The sequence below is a fragment of the Ixodes scapularis genome, unplaced genomic scaffold (assembly GCF_016920785.2).
Source record: "Ixodes scapularis isolate PalLabHiFi unplaced genomic scaffold, ASM1692078v2 PGA_scaffold1__304_contigs__length_218370807, whole genome shotgun sequence".
NCBI lineage: Eukaryota > Metazoa > Arthropoda > Arachnida > Ixodida > Ixodidae > Ixodes > Ixodes scapularis.
In genome coordinates this window covers 135,971,829-135,996,138 of record NW_024609846.1, presented here as the reverse complement: position 1 = coordinate 135,996,138, position 24,310 = coordinate 135,971,829, and the positions used below count along the sequence as shown (strand labels likewise).

The following is a 24,310-nucleotide window of genomic DNA, read 5'->3' as shown; positions in this document are numbered from 1 at the left end:
TTGTTTTCTCACTGCGTGCAGTAAATGATTTATGTGTAAAATTCGAAACGCATATCAAGCGTCATAAAAAACATTTCTCGGGCTGGAAATATGCCCCTATTCTCAGGTTGAGTCTATCGCCGAAACTGTTAGAGACGCTCTTCGAGCTGTTATCCGAAATTACACATGGATGGACAATGAGACCAAAGAAGAGGCACAAAAAAAGGTAATTTGGCCGGAAATCAGAACTAAAATATTTGACGGATTTATATAGTAAATAATGTTTTTGTTTGCTTTCAGCTTAAGAATGTTGTTTTTAAAATAGGCTACCCAGAAGAAATACATCAAGAAGATGTCTTAAGAGAGACCTATAAACACGTGAGCATATTGACGGACAATTCTATTTACCTGTCTTTAATGTATCTGAGTAGTTCATCACATAGACAAATACACAAAAGAAATGCACAGATATATCCATATGCAATTGTTGCTTAAATCTGGGTTTCGCTCTTGGGTTAAATTTATTTAACAGTAGCCCAACAATGTTTTCTGGAATTAATGCCATTTTTAGGAAGCGCAAATGTATAAAGATCTTATGAGAAAAATCAAGAAATTTATTGTTAGAGGCACGGTTGGAAAGCGTTTTTAAGTGAATGCACGGACTTGAATGTGTTTTATGCAGGTTGGGAACGTATCACTAGAGGACCCTTTCCTTGATACTTACTTGAGCTTCAGGAAAAACAATGCTATTCGTAAATTACAGAAGGTGCACAGGCCCCACAATCGGAGCCAAGAGTAAGAATAATTTTTTTTATTTCTTAAAAAGAAAATATTTACAGGTATCATTGTACCCCATTGCAGTGCTCAGAGCTGGTGGTATTTAAGAAATTGGTTTGGATATATATTGCAGCAATTATTCAGTTATTGTATTTATATATAAATGTATCTTAAACTGCGACCATGACTTGTTATTTCCTATTCATTTAATGAGCATATCAGATTTCTTAACTTATTTTGCTGGAAATATCGTTCCTCTCCGATGGGAAAATTTCAAGAAACAAAATAAGATCAATTGGCTTTTGGTCCGCAACCCGAGATTTTTCTCTATATTCCTCAACATGGGTTAAAGGGACAATGAAGGCAACTTCGGACATCTTTTTGGCGATTGAACTGGGTTCCAGACACGCCTCAGGCCACGTTGCCCGAATTTCATCCGAAACCGGCGCTTGTGTGCCGCGCAAATAAATTAAACAGTCGCAGTAATAATCGTACCGGGATCGACCGCGGCGACGCTCCGGGAGCTGCGGGAGAAGCAAGCGGAGCTCACGTGACCGATGCGGGGCCAAGAAGCGCGACGTCACAAGAGACGCGTCAGAGATTGGTCGAAACGAGAGTCGTGCCCTCGGTCACGTTTTGGTTCGCGATTTTCAGAAATACTCTTCTAATTTCCGCTTGAATAACCATGAAAAGTACAAATTGGACCGGAGATGATTACTAAACCGTAAATAAAGCAGCATAATTGTTTTTTCTTTGCTACGCTGGACACGAAACGGGCAACGAGCAACTATGGGCAATTAAAATAAGATAAAAAAAAGAACATGGTACTCGAAAGATTCTGCAAAATGGTAGTCATGCCAAATTTGTTCGCTGTAGATGGCTGTTTTAACGGTCGACTGAAGAGTATTCGTTCGGGCGACGCTAGTTTTCACGTGTGGGTTGCTCTTCGTGTTCTTTGACAACGAAAAGAGGACGTCCGACTTTGGTGAAAACCAAAAATGGTGCTGTTTATTTTCTCCTTCTTGGGGAGCGCCAACCGTGGAGTAACCGGTACCCGGGACGGCCCGATCGCTGCCGCTTCCCCCTCGGCATCTGCCCCGCGTCCCTGTCCTTCGGCATGCGGGCCACTCGTTGCCGGCTAGGCGGTCTCCGTCGGGTGATGGCGGAGGCCACCACACACTTCCTCCCGTTCCGCGTGTGTTGGGTCACTGAACGGAAGCTCGAACTCGCTCGCGAGAGCGGTATTGCCGTCCATGTTGACAGATTCGACCAAAGAACCGCGCCACCGCGCTGCTATAACCCACCGCAATAACCAGAATCTTGATCTCCTAGATTCTACCGATACCGATTATTCACACTTGACGTCACTCCCTAGGTTACCTCCGTTTTCGGAGGCCCAGAAACGAGAATGGAGATTGTTCAGTTTCGATTTCTTCATTTCTTTTGTAGGCACAAAATACGCGTCACAAATGTCTAAAAAAAATTGGCCAGCATGCTATGTTCCCAAGAACCACGAAAGCACCATTTTAAAAGAAATAAATAAAATCGTCTTCATGGTTCCTTTAAGCACACCAGCTGTCAAAGAAATAAAAACATGACCGAATATTGCGAGACTTGCGATAAGCACATGCTAGTTCCTGTATGATTTCCTCCTGGGGAATTTTCAGACCACGATATGAATTTTACGTAACAGCAGACCAGTCGCATTATATGACTTACCGGCCACTATTAGCCTATTTATGCTTTAATTCTAGAGAAGTTCCTGTTGACCCTTTCGAACATAGGAACCTAACTAAATAACCTAGACAGTAGCCATTTCCTTTGCTTTCTCGTGTCTTGTGTGCATAATTGTTTCACAATACGGAGAAGTTAGAAGAGTTACTAGAAAAGTTTCCCCGGTAGAGTGTGCTGCTTTTAGTGAAGGTCACAGCAAACACATTTGGGACTTGGCCACCCGGACATTAATGGTGGTTCGCAAAGATAAAATACATTGTTTTCGCACTACATCTATAAGTAAAGAGGCGTTAAAAGTAGTAATGGTTCCCCATCAGCTGTTTCGTCAACTTAATCCCCTTAGCGGGAAAACAACTGTAAGAAGCTTTGGTGCAAATTTCTAGATCAATAACGATAGGGTTTGCACTGTTCCTACAATCTAAAAAAATCCCGTACGTTTATTTTCCCGCGCAATACTCGAAAAGCCAATCACCGCAACTCTCGGAGACAGCTCAGCGAATGACGATGCCGAAACATGTGCTTAGACCAAAAAAACGCCTGAGCTTTGACATTAAGCAATGCATAAGCCTGAAGTCTTGCATTGCTTAATGTCACAACTCAAACTGCGTTTTTTTTTTTGTTTTTTTTTTTTTAGAAATAAGTTTTGGCTTCATCATTCGCAGAGCTGCCTCCGTAAGTTGCGGTGATTGGCTTTTCGAGTGTTGTGCAGAAAAGTAGATGCATGGGCTGCTTGTGGAGTGTAACACGGGATAAGAAATTGAGATGTTCTGCACAAAGTTTACTCAAGAAGAATATTTTTTTCTCTTTCTTTATTACAACGCCTCACTCGAGCACCCTGTTACGCGCGCAGGCGCCCTCACTTGTCTAGGTACTGGGGTGCTACTATTGCTCTGCAATGTAGCACACTGAGTATGGTGGCAGTCTGTAGCAGCTATGACTCTATGCAGTAAAATGCGAAGTATGTCGGAGAAGGCAAGCAGAATCATTCATTTTTGGCGTGTCTTTTTTATTTTTTTATTTCTATGTGTGCATAGGGTCTTAAGTTAAAAATAAGTGACTCTTGAACCGCCTCCTCCTTTTTAACCATATAGTAATAGTGCTTGGAATTACGCTTGTTGGCTGTTCATCTTTTTATTAATAAGGTCTGTACGTCGTGTTTTCTTTCTCGGCTCGGTGACGTTTGTGAAACCTTTTGCATGCACAGTTAATGAATGCGTGTATTATTTTTCCTGACTTCCTAGTCCTCTTACATAATTTTTCAAGCGTGTTTTTTACGCATTCCAGAGCTAATTAACAGCCACATTTCCCAGATTCTTCTTTTCTCGCGTACCATAAAAATAAACCACCTGTCCATTTCCATTCCTACTATCACAAACACTAACCTGTTGAAAAATGCTATCGCATAAGCATCCTTGGAATGGTCCATGACATATTTGAGTGTTTATTATTTTATTTATATTGTTCATGCATCGCAGTTTTGTTGTTGTTTTTTTTTGTTTTGTTTTTTTTTGTATATGCTTTCCCCCTTTATATTGCCCTCGGGCCCTCAGGGTTCATTCGATAAATGAATAATTTGATATTGGCTGTACTGCCATTTGGTGTACGTTTTTCAGAGGCAGTAAACTTAGTTTGACTCCATGAATCTTTCTTAAAAACCCCATTGCGAGTATTCAACTCTCTACCGTATATCTATCTGATTGCACCGATGCGCTTGAGGTACGGGGTTGGGCAGTGACAGCTAATCGCATGTGCAGAACATCTCGCTGTCGCGCCCGCCAAAATGGTCGCACACACTCCTCGCAAAGATACACTCAGACATATGCACGTCCCCGTACATTCAAACACAAAACGGACACATTTCTATAGATACGCTGAATATTGAACAGAAGAGCGGAAACCTAGTTTTGCCTATAAACCGATGCTCGTGCATATCAACTTGCTCCCAGAAGCAATAAAGCGCATAAAGAAAAATTATAGAGGTAGCCAAAACATGCTTACCGTTTTCATGTGTGTTGTCTTACTGATATGTTGGCCTTCTCAATATTCACAATAAAATAGAACGGTTTAGCAGACAGGTTGTTCAAGTCGCTTCAAGCAACTATAATCTTTCTTAAAAATATGGATGTGTTATTCGTGATTATTGCCAAGCTTAACGGAACGATTCGTAAGTAGTTAATATAGAGGAAAATGAAAATGACGCCGACAAACGTACTTGACTGCATAGATGAGTATTATTCCAGGAACAAGCAAAACAGCAAGTTTGCTTTGGTGTCGCTGAACTTTAGGGCCACTGCGTGTGGTCCCGTCTGCTTCCCAATTAAACACAGGCAGTGTTAGACGCCTTCTAATATCTTTTAAGAATTGCTTTTTTGTCAACTTGACTGCGTTTCCAGCATAGCCTTTATTTTAGGTTTGAAGGGGAAACAGCTTTCTGGCGTGTGGTTAGCGACATAATTCATGTGGCTACTTCTCGGTATTTTTTTTCACTTAGCCAATATATTGTGTTAAAAGCATCTTTAAATCTTCTGTTGCACTAGCATAAACAATAAACAGCGAATATCGTTCCTTTCCTCATTGACAGACTTAAAAACGCCCGGAGAGTGCGGAGCGCCTTATTATCGTTCCGTGGCATATATCTTAGAAGTTTCAGCCATTAGCCGATCGTGCGAAAGAACGAGTCGCGAATAAACAAACGCGAAGATAATAAAGCCATATTATTCATTTCTTAGATAGATGGTGAATTGAAATTTGGATTTCACAAACACAATCCAGGTGATGTAGGTGGGACGCTACGACCCCTACAAGACTACTCGTAAGGCGATATCTCAAATGGACGGCCGTATTTTTGGAGAAGAGGTCGAGATTGAACCAGGCCGACGAGGCGCGTGACCGTAGAGATATCTCGTTTCCTCCTCCTCTCTTAGCTTTGCCCCCTCAAGGCGGCGAAGCGGAGAAGACGTGAGGCCGTTCCCTCTTCTTCTCAGGAAAAGATGACGCGGACATTTCCGTCAAATACGCCTCCTTTTTTTAAAAAAATACGGTCTTCCATTCGAGATATCGCTCTATGAGTGATATTATGGTGTTTGTAGCATCCCGTTGCACGCTTTTGCCGCGTATTTTGTGGAATCCAGATTTAGGTTCAGCGTCCCTTTAGAGGAACACTGAAAGGGTATTGATGAAAAGATTGGGAATGAGCAGGCAGGCTGGTGATAGTTAATCATGATGTTCAAAACCCGAGACACAGGTGAGGAAAAAGAAAAAAAGTTGATGCCGAAGACAAAAAGGCAAAGAAGACGTCTCAAACGAAGCTAAATTGTTTATTTTCTCTGGCTCCTTGTATAGTCCTGATAGACACCGGCACCAACGTTCGCAATTGCACCAATCGGTGCATTGTGAATGCGCTGTATGTCCAGGGGGGAGTTAGTGTCCAGTGGGGGTATATGAGTAAGCAGAGAAAATAAACGATTTAGTTGTGTTTAAGATGTCTTCTCCAGTGCCTTTTTTTATTTTTTTTTTTCGACTTCAGAAATTCCTAATTTTTCTTCACCACAGTCTCGGGCTTTAAACATCATGAATAGGGCATCTGCACTGGCCAAGATTTTTTTTATTTAACCACGACCCGAAAGAACCCAACTGGACAGAACACAATTGGCGGCACGAGACTTTTTTTTTTTTTTTCGCCGAAAACAGCCGGCCGAGAATCGGCCGGTTTCAGTCACCCTCACTTTTGTTTCCATGATCACGTGGCGTTGAAATTAGGCGTGCCAAATATATTCATAGTCGTGAGTCAACTAAGGCACGCATTCAATAAAAAAATAAAAAAATAATAATATGAACCTGTTTTTGTGGCATCTAAAAACCCCGAAAACGTTGGCAAAAAAAAAATGTTGCACAGATCACAGAAGTGCATGTACTACGTATATGCTCCGTATTTACTGAGTCTTGATTTCATCATGTTTACCTACTACGTAAGTCTCAATATGGCGACGTACCGCGGGCTGAACGACGCGATGGCGGTGCATGACGGATCAACATAGCAAATGCCGTAGAGCCGCTACTTCTGAACTGCCTTTGGTGGTACTAGTCAATCGATTTTCAATCGTATGAACATAAATAAGAAACAGTCGCACGACAAACGGTGCACGCAACTTCGTCGTCTTCTGCTTCACACGTCAGAGACAAGGAGAAAAAAAAATGCAGTCGGGCGTAGCCCCGTGACTTCTGGCCACTCTCTCCTCTACATTTTACCCTCCTCCTCGGTACACATCGTACACTTTTCACGGCCATGAGCTTCCGTGCTTATGTTCCTGTTTCAGTTTTGAGCAGTTGAGATATTTTGCTTTATTAAAATCATACGCTGAGGTCACACTGAGGTCCAGCGAACTTCGCTGTACCTCAGTGTTGCCTCAGAGCGCACACTAGTTGGGCACAAAACCCATCATCATCATCCGACAGCTGTACAGTTTTGTTTTCGCCCGGAAATCAATAACTTCGCGTTGTAACATAAATATTGGGCAAACTATCTTTCTTTTTCGACGAACATAATTTTTGAGAGATGCCTGTTCAAACCAGGTAGAAAAAAATTGTTTCGTCTTTGTCTCAGTGTCCTTTTAAGGGATACTACAAAGATTTCGGCGCTTATTTCTTGATCTATTCATGTTCAGAGAGCAGTAAAACGTAAGACGTGCCAATTTCTTGTTGAAAAAGAAAAGAAAAGGAATTTAAAATCTAAGTAGATGATTAGCCAGAAGCACCTGGTGGATGTCACTAAAGCCTCGTTTGTAATGTCCGTCTAGATGCTTGACAGGTAGTGACGATGCCTGTCTCGCATCTGGCCACCGTGAGAGGAGAGGGGAAGGAGGAACTCCCCTCTCACCGGGACTCTCGAGTGTGTGTCCCAGGCGTCGCTATTATCCCTTTACAATATTATAGAAGATTAACCCGTCACTCAAAATTCGTACAAAAGCAGTTTTGGGGTTAGTTGCGGTGGCCCGATCGCTGGCGTGCTTTGGCCGCTTCGGGGGTTGGAACGGCAAGGACATCCTGTCGACGCCAGCATTGCTGCGGCTTTGCTCGTCCCGAGAGAATCTACGTCACGATTACACCGGATGTCAAGTACTCTCTCCACTGGCTGCTCTCCGAGCGCTTGCCAGATTGGGCAGTTTATAACGAAAAATACAGCCATCAGGCTCAAAATACAAACGTGCGATTGTCATTTACAGATATTGTGGATCATATTCAGCCTATCTCTGAACACGACGGGTATATTTCAAATCTGCTGAAGTAACCCTTTAAGCAGCCGGTGACTATATATAAGCCAATCTCACTAACCAGTTTGGCTACACTGTTAGCAAAAATAACACGCCCAGGGCCGGTTTTCTGGAAGCGTTGATAAACCCATTTTGGTAAACCACGGCGCCTAGGAAGGAAAAAGTACCTAGGTACTGTAATAAACGGCTGGATATAGAACAACAATAATTATTTTTGATTGGGCAATAAGATGCGCCATCTATCGGTGAAACAAGCCAGTCATTTTGTTTATCCTCTTTTTCCGCTGGTTGTTATCGATCTAGTATGGTATTTTAAGTCAAAATATAGTAATGTTGTACTTGAACACCAATTTATTTGCTTCCGATGATACGAAGAAATTTTAGCTACTATGCCGTAGTTTGTCGATGAATATTCGAAAATCTAAAAAACATTTCCTTCAACATGTTTCGCCCTAAACAACGCATAACTTTCCCGTGTTCCTTCCAGTCTGGCAACGCCGGTGCTGTAGTCTCGTTTTTGTTCCTTGCAACGCACGTTTCTGCGACTCCTGCTGATCTCAACTGTTTGCCCTCTCTTACATTTGCCCAACCGATTCAACGGTGACGAGAAGCTAAGCTTCTCGTCACCGTTGAATCGCTGGCCACCGGGGATATGTAGAAATCTCGATGCTGTCGGCACGTGCTGTCGGCATACTGTCGGCGCACTGCGAACAAAAAAAAACAAAAACAGTTCAATGTCCCAGCTGTTCACCAGAAACGAAGACTTTATTGTGGATAACCCTCTTTCTCCGCAAAGTAATCGCTGCTCACGAGTTGGCATGCATTGTGTAACAAATTAAACGTGTTAGAATAAATATATACCAACACTCGTTCGCAAAACATTTTTGTACTCACCATAAAATCACTTGCAAGGCTTATGTACCGTCATAGGTCTTGGATCATAATCATCATCACTAGACGTGGCACCTCGGGCCTCCATGGTACGGGCTGTCGCCTTTCCGCGGTGCCACGGCTCTCCTGAGCCAATAAAGATTACGATTACGATTACGATTACGATTGCTGAAGAGTGATGCTGAGACGGAATGCTGCCGTCGGTTAGTTTAGTAGTCCCTCTGAACTACCGCTTTGCTTGACGTGCTAATAGGTTGATGGTGCGTCATTAGTATAACAGCCGGATCGAAATGAATGTTCAGCAGAACCAAGCAGAATTATTAGCCCTCGTTGAGCGACGCCACGGCCATTTTGCTTCTAGGTACTGCTCCTCCCTCGGCGCCCCTGCTCTCCAAGTCACGTGACCTAGAATTCCCCCTTCTAGGGACAATAGTTAACTTTAAACCACGGTTCGCGTTCGAGAAAACGGGCCCAGACGTGTAAATCGTTGTCCCATAGCGGACACTTCAAATCGTGTTCGTTTTACACGCAGCCATGTGTGTTATTCGTCTACACATGAGGCGCCATGTAAACTTTAACACGATACGCCATGTCTGCCATCCGCGGAACACGGTTCAGCGAGTTCCGTATAAAACATGGCGGCCAGCAGCCGAGAGCAGGCGAGAGACAAGCCCAGCGAGCCGCGCGCAACACAGGACGTGTTTGTTCTCGTTCGATGTCTTTTACACACAATAAACAGACTCCAAGCGGCGGACGTAGCTACGTGCAAAAGTACGTAGCACGTGCGCCTTCGGCGGTCGGCGGCGTCGGTACCTACGACGGAGCCGCTAGACAGAAAAACGAATGCCGCACTGATATGGATAAATAACTCGAGCAAACTATTTGGAATCGAGCGGTAACTTACGCCACCTAGCGTGATTTATAGCAGCCTATATAAAAAACGTGAAAGCCGTTTACAAATCCCTGTAACGCCGAATTGGAGCGCAGCTCTTGAGGAGGAGGAGTGAAGGGTACTGAGGGGAGGGTAGACCCCTCCTCCTTCTCCTCCTCCTCCCTTCATTCTTTAATATGCTCCGGGGGGGGTCACGTGACCTCGGGGGGGGGGGGGTGTCACGTGACTTCGGGGAGGGGGGTCACGTGACCTCGGGGAGGCGTGACCTGGGAGTCACGTGACCCCCAAGGTCACGTGACTTGGGGGTCACGTGACCTCAAGGTCACGTGACCCCCAAGGTGACCCCCACGTGACCTTGGGGGTCACGTGACCTGGAGGGGTCACGTGACCTCAGAGGGGTCACGTGACCCCGGGGGTCACGTGGGGGTCACCTTCGGGTCACGTGACCTTGAGATGACCTTGGGAGGGGTCACGTGACCTCGGGGGTCACGTGACCTTGGGGAGGAGACCACGTGACCTCGGGGGTCACGTGACCTCAGAGGGGTCACGTGACCCTCAAAGCGTCACGTGGGGTCATCTTGGGGTCACGTGACCTTGAGATGACCTTGGGAGGGGTCACGTAACCCCCAAGGGGTCACGTGATCCCATGTACCCACGTGACCCACAAGGTCACGTGACCTTGGGGTCACGTGACCTTCAGGGGGCCACGTGGGGTCACGTGACCTTGGGATGACCTTGGTTACGCCGACGCCGACGCCGCTCAAGCCGGGAACGGGCCCCTAAGAGCTGCGCTCTAAAAAACGAGTCTGGTAATACGCTGCGAACGATCACTAGTAGACAGCAACCATACATACATCGCAGACAACACGAGTACCACGTATCAGACATCACCGACATACACACAAACACAACAACGACACAGCACCCCACACTTCCTCGTCAGCGCGCTTTTCTCCCCGCGGCATATATGAGCTTGAGATGTGCGGGTGAGCTCTTTGGTCGCTGACCGTTACAGATTTGAAGAAGAAGAGACAAAACACGGCACAATGGACAGCCGTGTGTAAAAACTGTTTGCATTTATGAAGTATGGGGGCGAAATCTATATTGTTAGTCTGTTGCGAAAAATAACAATCTAATTAAAATAAATCTTAGACCGTTCATGAAAAAGGTCACATTTTTGTTATTTTCATGCTCGACCAGTCTTATGAGCAGTCCGACAATCTTGACTCAGATAGAAAAACAAATTATTGTGATTTTATCAATATGTATTTAATAATAATTGGAAATGATCCTCGCACAAAGCATTTTTTTATATATTCTTGTGAAAGACATCCGCCCAACACTTCACTTCCGCTAATTGCAGTACGGGAGCAGACGCCTTCACTTTTGGGGCGTTTTGATGCAGTCTGTTGTCGTATGTCGTGTCGGTGTCGAGTGGAGCGGCGGGGCTTGGGAGTTTGTGACCGGTGTTGTTCGTGATCACTGGTGTGGCGCTGATGCATCTTTTTTTTATACCGCCACGACCCGCACTTCGAAGATTCGCAGGCCCATAGCACTTCATTATGCTGAATAGCGAGCTCCTTCCCTGTTGACGTCATTTTCCTGGTACCAGTCGTGGATACTGCAAGCGTTCAAACAGTGTGCACCGTCTCGCCTACATCCCCGGTGACGGACTCGACCTGTTGAAACTTATTGCTTCCGTCATTTTGAAGTACGCAAGGCAGTCATCTTGTTACTCTAGTTTCGGTTATAAAAGCAAGGCAAAACGCTCGTAGTTCCCGCCCTCAGTACACGTTGGATATCTTCCACACTTTGACACCGGATAACTGGACGAACGAGAATTTACATTTACTTCAGTGGTCACTCCCGCTGCTTCCTCACCGCTTAGCAGCAGGGTCAGCTGGCGATAAGCCGCGGATGAAAGGCTTGAGCATCAACAGCCCAAGTGCACTCGGTTCCGATGCGGGCGATGCGGGTTTCTGTAAACCGGTAGGCCAGCACAAACCGTGACCGTTCCAGCTCTTCGTCATGACACGGGGTTGCAGAGAGCAGGGTAACTGCACGGACCACCGAAGCAAATGCACTGTTATCGTAAATCTTGGCTTGTGATTGCGCCTTTGTAGATAATCTTATTCGTTTTGCTAGAGACGCAAACGACGGGCATAACAAAATCGGTTGCATATTCCGCATACCCCGCAAAAGCATTTATTCAGTCACCTTGAGAAAAACGCGAAACACGGGAGTCCTCACCGTCCTGACTTCCGCTGTCTTTTACCTGCCTTAGAGCAGTTTGCACCTGCTGGTAGGTATGCCTACTGAAACTGAAATTTGAGAAACTAGGGGCAGTGCCAGAGAGAAAAGAAACAAAGTGTGCAATGCGTGCTCGGTTTCTCCAATTTCACAACTCTCAAGTGATTGTACCATAATAAATGCACCAACGCCTCTTCCCAAAATAAAGAAAAAGCGCTATGTTCACTACGTATAAAATCGTCTCAGTTCATGCATCTGTGGGCAGGTAGAAAATCCTGCCCTAATTTATTCACACCGCATGATGAGCGCAAGAAACTCACACGAGATTTACAGGAAAATATCGGTGGTGACTTAAAGGGCAACTCCGCTTCATTTTTGATATTTAGAAAACTATGTAGCCCTCTTCAGTATCATATAGGAAGACCCCATGTCAAATATTACAATCTAATTCCGTCTATATATTTAATAAACTGGCCAGCGAACCTTCAAGCGAGCCAAGTCGCCGAAATCTGCCAACTCTAGCGTGCGGCGCGAGGCGCAATCATCAGCGCAGTCAATGCCACGGAGTTGGAGCGGCCAACGTTGAACCACTACGTCAGAGGCATGCATACTTCATTCTCACGTTTTGCTTGTTTTTACTTTTCAGAGCGAAATTTAACGATGACGTCATGAGTTTCTCCTCCCGGTGTTGGCTGACCGGGCGTTCACGTGATCACCGCTGCCCTGCGCGCTTATCGGTCTGTTTCTCCGCTCCCCTTCTCCTCTTTCGTCTTCTCCCCTTCCCCCTCTCCCCCGGGCCATCACCGTCCACGCCATGCGAAGCACCCTGCCCGCGTCAAAAAAAAAAAAAAAAAAAAAGGACCTGCCCGCGTCGCGTGTCCTGTTTCTCGCTCCCTCCCGAACGTCACAAGACCACGTGGTTCGACGTGAGGTGCTCATGACTGTGACGAACCGAGACCAATGTTGCCTGACGCAACCGAAGTTTCGGTTTCGGTATCTGCTGATGTTTAAATTAGGATTACACAAATATTATTCCACATTTCGCGAATCCGAAGACGTAGAGTTGTTGAGTATTACTTTGTGAATGTGAATCACATGGAAGCCTAAATATTTCGGAATTGAGCGGAGTTGCCCTTTAAGTTTCCCTGAAATTCTGTATAACCGGGCGTTTGCAGGACCGAATAATCTACTCAAGCGGTGTGCGTCGCTGTTCAAAGTTCAAACACGTCGCTGTGCAGCCGCAGTCCAACACGAAGCATAAAACGGGTGATTTAGGACAACAATCCGGAGTCCATTGTTCAATTAAAAGGACGTAATTTTGTTGAAAACGCCCGCAGCTTTTTATTTACGGTATGCGTCGGGATACTTTCATATTTTGAAACTGAAGGAAGGAAGATTTACTTTTAGAAACGCTCGCCGCGTCCTCCCGGATCAGCTGGGCCGGATCAGATGACGACGACGGGGCTGAGCCCGTTAAACCTCAACCCAACAACAACCAATTTGCGCTCCGTGTTAGTGCGAGTTTCTTCCTCCAAGCGCCGCACCACAAACTTTTCATCTCTTTGTCGCATCGCCGTGTTGCACCATACAGAACGAGATCGCCGAAGTCAACGCAGCGTTGTCGTGAGCCTTGACTTGTGGTTGCGCACTCGTGGACCCTGTGACTCCCTTCGCTTTCAAAGCACACACGACGATTACGAATGATACTTTCCGTCTTCCGGCAACATCCCAGGGGCACTTCTTCGGTCACGTCTTCGGTACATGTGAACGCAAACCACGGAGGTTAATTCTCTTGTCCACTCAACCAAAGCAATACCAGCGCCATGTTAAACGTGCGTTGTTGCCAGATTTTCTTCGACCAAACAAAAACAACGGAAGCAAAACCGGCTCTAGCTTTCAGCGTACTTCCGCGGTGCGCCGTGGCCAGATTTTTTTCTGTCAGCTCTAATTTAAGGATGGCCTACAGATTCAGCAACACTGGTATAAAGTTTTAATATGGCGGCCACCACCGCGCGCCGTAAAATCTGAGGAGGGTGCATGGGAAGCTGCGGCGCCTTCGCTTGCACTTGAAGGGTTGAAGCCAAAAGGAAACCAACTGCAGTATCACGTGTTTGGATCGAGGGCACGCTTTTTATACCCATTTTAACTGTTTAGAACGAGTAATTAGACCTGTAACTTTATTTTTGGTGTGTAAGAAACTAATATCAAGACCCCTATAATAATTACAAACATGCGCGACAAGAGGGAAGCCGCATTGCCTTCGACCCGAATCAATGGCAGCGAGGACGGTAAGCGCGGGGTTCGCCATGCCCCGCGACATGGCGTAATTACTTTTGGTGCATATCTGTCTCCGAGACATGTTTCTTTCCGCGGCATTTGTCTCGACAATCCTTTCTAGGTGTGCCCTCAAGCATTCCGGTGCTTCGATAGCCGGCAATGCTGCGATCGTCGCAGGGGGTGATACGTGTTTTCGAGGTCTGCTACAAAGTTATGCTTGTATGACCGAACCAAAACAGGTATTTTACAACCTCGTATGATTTTTGAACGAATTATTCATTAGTCAACGTGCACGTTTATGGTGATTTGTGTAAATAGCGTGTTTTTCACCCCAAATATTCACCAAATACGCGGGACTTGCTAACAGTGTACGCCACCGCTTCCGCAATCCATCACAAACATTTCACTGCTTCTCAACGGTGCATAAACCTTGCTGTGGCTCTGCGGCTCCCCGACCTATGCCTCTTGCCTCCTGTGAACTAAGGTTATGGTAGTGCCACGCATGCTTCCAACGCTCTTGAGAAAATCGGTCTACTAAATAGCTGCCATCATAAGTGCTAATGTGTCAAAGAGTGCTTTTTCAGGGCTCCAGACTAAACGGTGCAAGTTTTTGATCAGAAATGTATTGCTTCAGTAAAATTTGAAAAATCGCCGAAGTCGTGTTCGTGTTCACCCTGTCGCGTGGTGTACAGCTAGCGAATATTTGGTTGAAGACTTACTTTATTTTTCTCGTTAGCAAATCATAGTTCCCTTAACTTGGATCGATGTTCACACAAAATCAAGGAGCCACATAAACACGAATATGGAATCCTAGAGTGCGTCCTTGGCGCATTCAAAGCGGTTGGTTGTATTAGCTAGAAATGACATGCACGCAAAAAAGCAACATTTGTTTTGAGGTTGCGTGGTTCCAGCTGTTTCACAGAAGCATCAGCTCTTACAATTTGCTGAAGTTGGGAAAATGGTTAAACAATGTGCACTTTCTGTCACGCAAATAGACTTAACTGCATTTTTTTACAATAACTGTACATCCCCGGTTGCTACATTTAAATTAAATTTAAAAGAAATATTTAAAATTTTACATTTTATTTCTAGATGGCGCCATGACGTGACCGAAGTTGTTGCCGTTTATGGTCCTCTGGAAAATTCAGTTGGTAAAGTTTTTTTGTGTGTTTTAATGGTCGTAACAACATTGTTAATTTATTTTACACTTTCCTTCATCAGGTTTGACGGCGGTGACATTGCAACCACCGTTCTACTCGTCTGGACTGCCATCGTGAGTTTCAATGAAGATACTTTCAACAATCGAGCCTGGCTTTGCTACTAAATTAACTAAATTAACTAAAGTGCACGAGATTAATATTTATTTACCTTCAACGGCTACAGCTCTGTCAAAATGGGATCCCTGGGATGGATTTTAGGACACGAGCTCAATCACGGCTTTTTTTACCCAGGTTTGTACATTATTAATGCATATTTGATGAATCTATTTGAAACTATAATACTTTCCAGGAAATTACCACAACGGTTATGGAAACAAACGCCTATGGTGGAACGAAAAAACGACGCAGAATTTCAATCCCCTCGAAAGTTGTGTCGTGAAACTGTATGATGGTCAGACGGAAGAAGAAACTGGCTTGAATGTAATATATTTTGCTTAGTTTGTTTGCAAACTTGTGCAATACCTAATGCATCATGCATTTTTAACAGATTAGTGGATATCGAACATTTGTCGAAAATATTGCCAATATGCAGGCCTTACAAACTGCATTCGAGGTGAGTATCATAGTTAATTAAGTACGACAATCAAAGCAGCTGTACGGGAGAGTTAATTTATGTTTTAGAATCTACAGAGCGCGCAAATTAATACAAAATCAGCGAAAAGAAGTACGGTGGGGGACCCAAAAATAACTTAATGAATTTCCGGAGGGCGGGACGTTTGTAGTAGCAGCTTCCGCCGCCTGCAGCGCTTAATGACACCCTTTTAGAGTCAATTCTCCGATCAGCCTTTTTTGATAGAGTCCTACGGCATGTTGTGAATTTTTTCCCCAAGCAATTCAAAATCACATCTCGGTTTTTGGCGATGTCTGTTTTGAAGGAACTTCGACAGTCACAAAATTTTTACTTTCAGGACTATTTCTAAGGACGCACAGAAAAAAGTCAGACGGGCAAGGTCCGGTTAAATAAAAGGGGGGGGGGGGAGGGAAGAGGTGTTATCTTATTTTTGATCAAAAATTATTGCACTGACAGGACAGTGTGTAACGGCGCATCGTCGTGATGTAACCATCACTTGCCGATTCCCTACAAATCGGGGCGCCTCCCCTCACTGAGGTGCTCAGATGTCACAAAGTTCTCAGGTCAAACACCTAAAAAATAGTTTCAACAGAAAGAATAAGCTCGAAGTGAACCATGCACGAATTTTGTAGGTGTTTTTATAAGTTGAGAAGGTTGAGGGTCGCCCTGAACGAGGTTGGTCGTCGATCAACAATCTATCAGACTTGAAGCGAGAAAACCACTCGTGTACCTGCGATTTCTACAAAGCATCTTTGTCGTAAGCTTGCTGAAGCATTACATAAGTTTCCGCCGCCGTTCTCGCTAAAAGAAAATAAAGATTTTCACAACTCCACACTGTTCCTTCAAATCGGATATTGCAAAAAAAAGCAAACAAAAAAACGAGGAAATATTTTTAAAATCTTGGGGGAAAACATTCGGAGCATGCCCCTAGAAATTTAGCAGACGGCGCCGTCCGGCAAAATGACCCGGAAACGCAGAGCCAGCGCCGCATATTCCCCCCGTGATAAAGCTGGGATGACCTTAAAAAATTCGCGTAGCGCAGCGCAGGATTTTTTTTATTCTTTCGGTATGACGCTGGAAATACATGAATATATGATTTTAATAGATGGGGGAAAATAAGAGTTTAAAGGTGCTGAGTGAGTTTACTGAGCCAGGAAAGGTGACGTGGACGAGAAAACATTTCTGAAAGATAAGGAGCAACTGCGTATGTGGGGTTCGCGTTTGGGGTTTCGGTCAAAACTTCCACGGAGCGGAATTCGATTTTTTTATTGTCCACTTCTCCACACGATTACTGTTTTATATCAGTACCCACATGTCGATTCCGCCACACCCGCCTTCCATGTGAACCGAATCTTGTCAAGCGCACCCCACATGTAGTACCATGCTGTACCTTTGAATTTCAAATAAATATATCTGAAAGCGGAGCGGTAGTTTTCGCCGCAGCGAGTGTAGTCAAAGGGAAGCTTGAATGCGATCTGAATGTCGCCATGACGACAGCGTTACTTGCGTTGCCCTTTCAGTTACGTAGAGTCACACATTTTAACTCTAGCCTGCTGAAATTAAATACTTGAGTACATCCTTACCTAGAAATTGTAATTGGGGGTATTTTTTAAGCACATTGCCTCCGCTAGGAGAATATTTGTGACTGATGGTTAGTCTGAAGAGCTGGCAATCATCGCGCCTAAGGTGATTGAAAGATATTCAACCAGTGAAGTACCCTTATTTTCGCCCTATCCTTAACACTTAATGACAAATATTTCTTCATGAATTGCTCTTGGAAGGGGTAGAGTTCCTGTGTAGGCTTCCGTAGGAAGCCAGAGTTGCGTGTTCATCTTCGTATGGGTGTCTTTCCTGCGCGGCATGTTGATCCCGCTCTTCACGTGACTGAATTCGAGGAATAGCGGCGCCGGGCTCAAAAGCAGGGTGGCGTACGCCGGGGCGCATCGAACGTATATTTTCTTGCACGGCTTTTGATCCTGCTCCTCTTGTGTTCAGATCTCGGTGAATGGCGGCGCGGCGGCACGTGGAAAACAGACGCGCACCTCTGACTCCCGTAAGGAGCCTAAACAGGAGCTTAAGGAAGGGGTGCCGCTGCTGCTAGGGGTGGAAGCTGGTACTACAAACTGCCCGCCATCCCGAAATTCGTTCAGGTTACTTTAGGGCCCCCCCTCGCAGAGTACGATAATATTACTTCTGAAGAAATTATTTATATAGATCAAAATAGATAATTAAACACCCATGTGCCGAAATCAACCCGCTTTATCAATATAATAGGGTTATCTGCCATAGCAGTGTGCTGTTTGAAAATGACATTGTAATGTTAAAGACATAATTATTATTGTGGTGGAAGAATACAACCAAAATAATCCGACAATTGTTGGGTAAGCAGGCTCTTCAAGAGAAAAGCAGAGAGGGTAAGAAAACTGAATCAACTAGACATCTGACGAAAATAATCCCTAAAAAAAGGGAACAAGTGGGACAAAGGACGAGCACAAGTTTCCAAAGAGAACTAGGTGACTGGTGCGCGACCGAAAAAATCCCCCTGCTTATTTATAAAGAAGAGGTACACTGCGTTTTTGGGGACGTGCTCGTTGATTCCGTCATGGGTGCTCACATAGTTTGTGTTTCATCAATGAATATTAAACTGTGAGTTGAGCGCTTATCTTGCCTATTGCTCCTCGCTTTTTAGAGAGTTGTGTACATTTATCTTAAGAAATGCGATAGTAAAATAAATGTGACATCTTTTTTGTGTACTCTAGACGAAACAGTTATTTGATTCCGCAGGGTCATCAGGAACTGTTGAGGCAGCAATTTAACACACCGCAGCGTTTGCCGTGCGTGACTGAGTTTAATGCTGACCAGTTGTTTTTTATATCACTGGCATATGTGAGTATTTTCTTCATTATTATGTAATTAAGAACGAAAGCTTTCTTTTCATCACGGGTGCAAGGGAGCGCATGTATTTTCCATGAAAGGGATATATCATGTTAAAAAACCACGAAGGTCAACCTCTGTAAAAGAAGTTGCGGGTTGAAAGTATTGGAAGAATCACCGATCCTCTAGTTAACTGAAAGGAGATTGCCGTTTGCTGGTATTGTCGCCCATGACGAAGGTAACAACAGGTGCCTTAATATAAACACGAAAGAAACACAAACGAAACTCTCGTGTGCATTCGGTTGTGCTTTATGAAAAACAATGCGTTGTACATTGTGAAAACTAAGTTGATATCGAGGCATGTCTTTTATGATTATCAAAGTGTGGGTGAACTGATTGGCGCACACTATTTTGTGTATTACACGGATGATGCGTGATTTTAGGTTTTTGCACGAAGTTAATAATGGTGTTGTTCATTGCACAGCGACACTGCTGAACTTTGAATATTAACCTGTTGCTCAAAGGTCTAGTCTGGCACGCTCATTATTTTATTCATCCGGTTTACATAGCAGTGGTCTCACCACCCTACCTGCAACTGTTAATTTTTTTAAACAACTCAGAATCCTACTCATATACGTTTTATATGGATATTTTAGGTTGCAAGCAAACAATTATGAAGTAAATTGGTGTCTTCCTTTCATTCTGACTTGTAAGCCTATATTTTTGAGACGGGAATTCTTTTTATTACGACCTAAAGTGCATCACTAAAAGGGCGCATTGCTGTTTGTGCTGTATTTAATATAGCACGAATGAAAATAACGCAAATTATAATAAATAGAATGAGATGTCACCGCCGCACTCCGTAGGGATATCACTGACCTTCTATTGTCGCCGACCGATTAAGAAATTCATATATTGTGTTTTTTAAGCTGTGCGTGATTATAACCAGAAAGTATTTTTTTTTAGGAAGGTATTGGCCCTTCTCAGAGCTTCTAAATGTTTTCCTGTTTATTTCCTCTTAAAGAATACGCTTTACTTGATATCAAAAAGGAGGCTAAGGACTTCTACGAGGGAGTTTTCACTCGTGGCGGTCAAATCGGTTTACGCATGCGTTTTTGCTTTTATAACCACGCATTAAAATTAAGATTACAAGATTACTACTCAAGTTGTATTCGTTCAGGGCGCGGACGCCTTTCATTCTGATCGTTATTATACCTACCATAAAATCCACCTTTATGTGACTTGACTATTGGACCTTTAAATGTTAGTTGATGGTAGCGAAATCCGAAACAAAGAGTTACAGAAGATTAACAAAATCTGCGTGTATTCATTGCTTGTGTCCGAAGACAACTCCCTCTACTGTAAATTCATTACACGAGTAGAGAAAACCGAACATTGCTTCGCATGTGGGCGTTGCAATAGCCAAATGTTACGTCTCGATGTGATAGGAGAGTGAAAAAGGAATTCCCACCTCTTCCGTCGATAAGGTATCTTTCCAGTTTAATAAATACAAGGTTCATTTTCAGCCATTGGCAAATATGCCTTCTACGGCAGGACCTCCAGCGCGGCGGTGGGAGACCATGTGAATCGCCAAGCTGTTTAAATATCAACAAAACCTTTTTTTTTACAAATAATTGAAAAACGTGTTTTATTGTTGAGGAATTCTTTATACTTGCTGAACGTTCATGATAAATCTCTACCTGTTCAAGCTAGACGCGCAAGGGGTTGAACACCAAATTTTTTTACATATTCTTGGTGTTAGAATGTATCAACCTTCAAATTCTGGAATATTCCGCACTTCTTTTTTCAGCTCTAAAGGGTTGCTGTTCGGACGTTAAAACATCCGTCCCGCTCGTAAAAACATATCTGAATATAGCATTTCGAAGTGTCGGGAGTGTTCTTTGGCTTATTAATTGTGAATTTGAGTTATTACAGGTTTTCCTAAGTGTACTCATGTTTTGTTCTACAGAGCTTTTGTAAAAACGATAGGGAAGCAGAAATGAGGGATATTGTCGAGCGGGACAGTCACGCCCCTTCTAAAATAAGGTACATTCCTATCATCATAGCTTTCACAACATTTCTCGAGCTGAACTCAAGAAAATTTCCTTCAGTTAAAAGTTTTAAATTTCCTTAAGTATACATGTAAATCTTATAAGTCTTAAATATTTGCTACCCCTTTCAGGGTCAACCGGCAACTTGGCAATTCTCCCCTTTTTTTGAAGACATTCAGCTGCAATGCTACCAGTCGAATGAATATAACAAACAAATGCTACGTGTAATATGCACAAGTAATATTTGCATTTACTAGTAAAATAATTACACAATAAACATGTTCAAAATATGTGAGCGCTGATGATTCATACTTTAAAAATTGCGTGAGTTGCAAGTGACATGTTTAATCTACGTCGAAATGTAACATCTAAATATTTTCTTGAGAAATGAAGACCAAAGGTACGATAATCAACATATAAAAAATGATCATGCAAAAGCAATAATGAAACTAAAAAGAGCAGGTCAGTAACCCACACCTTTTTTAATGTTTTGCAAAACAAAGTCAAATATAATTCAGGAAATAGAGAGTAGGAAGGCAGGATGTGGACATTTATCCCGTTGAGCCATGCCGCGTTAGACCTTAGTGGGCAAGCTCGGCCTTTTTTTTAATTTAATGAAATTGTGTTTTGTTAATCTCCAAATCCGAAAGTAAATTAAAACAAAAATCGGTGGCCGAGTGGGCCAGCGCACACCAGCACCTAGCACTTGAAGCGAAAGCTCGCGTGCAGAACTTTGGGATTCTGGGCTCCATCTCCATCTCTGCCCGTTTCGGTCTGGATGGGGATCGTACAGGCGTGTGGTCGTACATTACTACCAAAGTTCTAAAAGTTACTTCAAAAATGTACCCAAGATACAGGAACTCATACGAACAGGTATCTAGGTACGTACCTAGGTACTGGCTTAAAAATGTACCTAGGTAACAGGTCAAGTTACTTCAAAGATACTTTTTTTATTTATTTTTCCCGAATTTGTCAGAATATATTGGAAAGATCCTTTTATACTAAGAATACACACAACAAATAGTTCAATAAATGTGCTTTATTGTCGTCAAAGCGAGAAATAAGAGAAACCGCATTCACATCAGCATTCCAGGACATGTTATCTTTCTCACATAAGTGCTCTATTTGACTTGAGAATCCGAACCCCCTGAAAGTGTTTCTTACGTCTTCGATCGCAGTTTAGTAGCGATTGTTTCTCCTACGCTAAAAACACGCTCCACCGCCGCACTGCTGGGAAGCCGAGTGTTGAATTTTAATAACACACTTTTCAGCAGCCGCATGTGCTTTCTTATGCAGCAGATAAGGACGATGTTTCGAAGTTAAAGAAGTGCCTGCAGTCTTCGCCGTCCCCTCTTTGTTCGCCTGACGACGATTTTGTCATAGTTAATGCTTGCATAATTTTGTTCTTTAGATAATCCCAGGCCGGCTCCCGTTACGCTTCGTTGTTTATCCACGCTACCCTACATCTTTAATGGCACAAGGCAGATATTACCGAATGTTTTTGTTCTGTAGAATATAATTGGGATTTGGCGGTTTGATAGGTTTGATAAAAAAAAACGCGTTTTTCGTGTAGCGCTCGTCAAATTATGAGGCGCTAAAGAAATGCAGCATTCTGCGTTAAGTCCTTATTTCGAACTCTTTTTGTTCGCCTTCCGCCCGATATAAAAGCATGCGGGAGGTGCCTTAGAACGCACCTGGTATCGCTGCGCCGCAGCGTTCTTCCGCAACATAAAGTTCGTCTGCTTTCCTTGCCGTCAGCATGGCAGCGAACGCCGAATGAATGGAAGCACGCCTGGTACAGCCGCGTGAAGCCACCAAGAGCTGACGCCATTTTAGGAATGCCGTCTGCTAGCCAAAGCCGAACGCGGTGTGTCAGACCAACCGCCTCCGCCAATGCGTCGCTGTCAAAGACGACGAAGCTGAGACATTCCGACGGCGATTGAGCAAGCAACAGCAACGCGGGACGACTGCAACAGCGGCATTTATGGGGATCAAAGGCGCGAAATAAGCAAGAACAATTTCTATTTGAATCATAACACTCGATATCCAAGTTGGGGACCACATACCTTTGCCTGGCCTTTCCTGTGAACTTTGTACAGAGACGCGGGGTGCCGCATTCAAAACACAGCTCCGTTTGCGAAATATCGGGGCCCTGAAAAGAGCCGTTTAAACCGCTACCAGAACCAATAACTGACGTAACGAGCACTTGACAAGCGGTTGGCGCATAAGTCGTCTTTATGCATGCAGGCGGGCGACGGGCTCAGCGCAGTGGCTCACTCGAAGTAACCGAGGCCGTCAGAAACCTCGCCCTGTCTGCGTCGGGGCTCTAGATTTTGGTGGCCGCGGCGACGAACGATTGGAATCTATCAGTGTTTCCGTGCGCCTTCTCTCTTATCCAAAACATGAACTTTGCAAGGTGACAAGTGAAATGGTGGCTCTCACGCCGTCCAGATGAAAGAGAGTTTTTGACGTGGGCCCAGGTGCCCTCCACCGTATTGATGTGCGCACCAGTGTTCGCGCCGACAAAGTGCAGCTTGTGGTTGACGGTGAGGTGCGTGAAGCGAGCGTCATCTGCAAGCTTGCGATAGCCAGCCCAACAGTCAGTGATTATTCTTGCTCCAGGGCGGACCCACTCGGCTATTAGACCTTGCAGAGTTTCAGCGTCACGGGTATCCACGGGAACAAGAAAGCAGCACCCACTGCCACGCTTTACACTGCCGAAAAGCCACTGGCCAGGCCTCAAATACCCCCGATGGTACTTTCTCCGACCGAACATATTTTCTTCTAGGTCTAGAGTCACGCCTTCGCCACCAATCATGTCTGAATGCTTAAAGACGGCATTTACCACAACCTTCCGACAGAGGCTTTTCCAATCAGTTATTGTCTTACTGCAACATCAGTCTTCCGCTGAATGACGGCGCACGGTAGGTTCTGGCACCAGAGGATAATTTTCATGAGTTGGAAAATCGTCAGGTGCAATCCTTCGAAAAGGAACCGCTCCGTACCGAGACCTCGCCCCGGCACTGAACTTTGACCGGCTTCCTCTTGGACACCGCACGAGTCATCTACACACAGCATCTCCACGAGTGGCCATCCGCAGACCTAGAGCGGACTTGCAGCTTGTCATCGCAGTTTCGCACTCTGGACACGCACAAAAACCCAGGTGCCAGGAGCAGCCGCATGTGCTGAAGCAAATTAATTGCTTCAAGAAGGTCTTTCATGGCGTCATGAAGACGGCACAGGTTAAACGTCATGGCACTGTGATGCTCGCCTCTGGAAGAATAGAGCGCCAATGGGAAACTGCGCGCTTCTTTGCATTTATCATTTTAGAGCGCAGCTCTTAGGGGCCCGTTTCCAACCTGAGCGGCGTCGGCGTCGCCGTCGGTGTCGGCGTAACCGGGGGGGGGGGGGGGGGTCACGTGACCCCCCTCCCCCGAGATCACGTGACCCCCCTCCCCCGAGATCACGTGACCCCCCGGGGTCACGTGACTACCCGCAGGTGACGTGACCCCCCTCAGTACCCT

The 24,310-nt window shown here is 44.6% G+C and overlaps 1 protein-coding gene across 1 annotated transcript in view; it reads left to right on the top strand.

Annotated features, from left to right (window-relative positions):
* Nucleotides 1–21,014, top strand: part of LOC115316166 (neprilysin-1-like) — a 146,462-nt gene extending 125,448 nt beyond the window's left edge. Inside the window, exons 11-21 of the mRNA XM_040216205.1 lie at nt 107–205; nt 280–357; nt 662–774; nt 15,163–15,221; nt 15,292–15,343; nt 15,454–15,521; nt 15,580–15,710; nt 15,778–15,843; nt 18,646–18,747; nt 20,705–20,781; nt 20,918–21,014. Coding sequence (XP_040072139.1) covers nt 107–205; nt 280–357; nt 662–774; nt 15,163–15,221; nt 15,292–15,343; nt 15,454–15,521; nt 15,580–15,710; nt 15,778–15,843; nt 18,646–18,747; nt 20,705–20,781; nt 20,918–21,014 — 942 coding nt within the window. The remainder of the gene's footprint in view (nt 1–106; nt 206–279; nt 358–661; nt 775–15,162; nt 15,222–15,291; nt 15,344–15,453; nt 15,522–15,579; nt 15,711–15,777; nt 15,844–18,645; nt 18,748–20,704; nt 20,782–20,917) is intronic.
* The last annotated feature ends 3,296 nt before the right edge of the window (nt 21,015–24,310 follow it).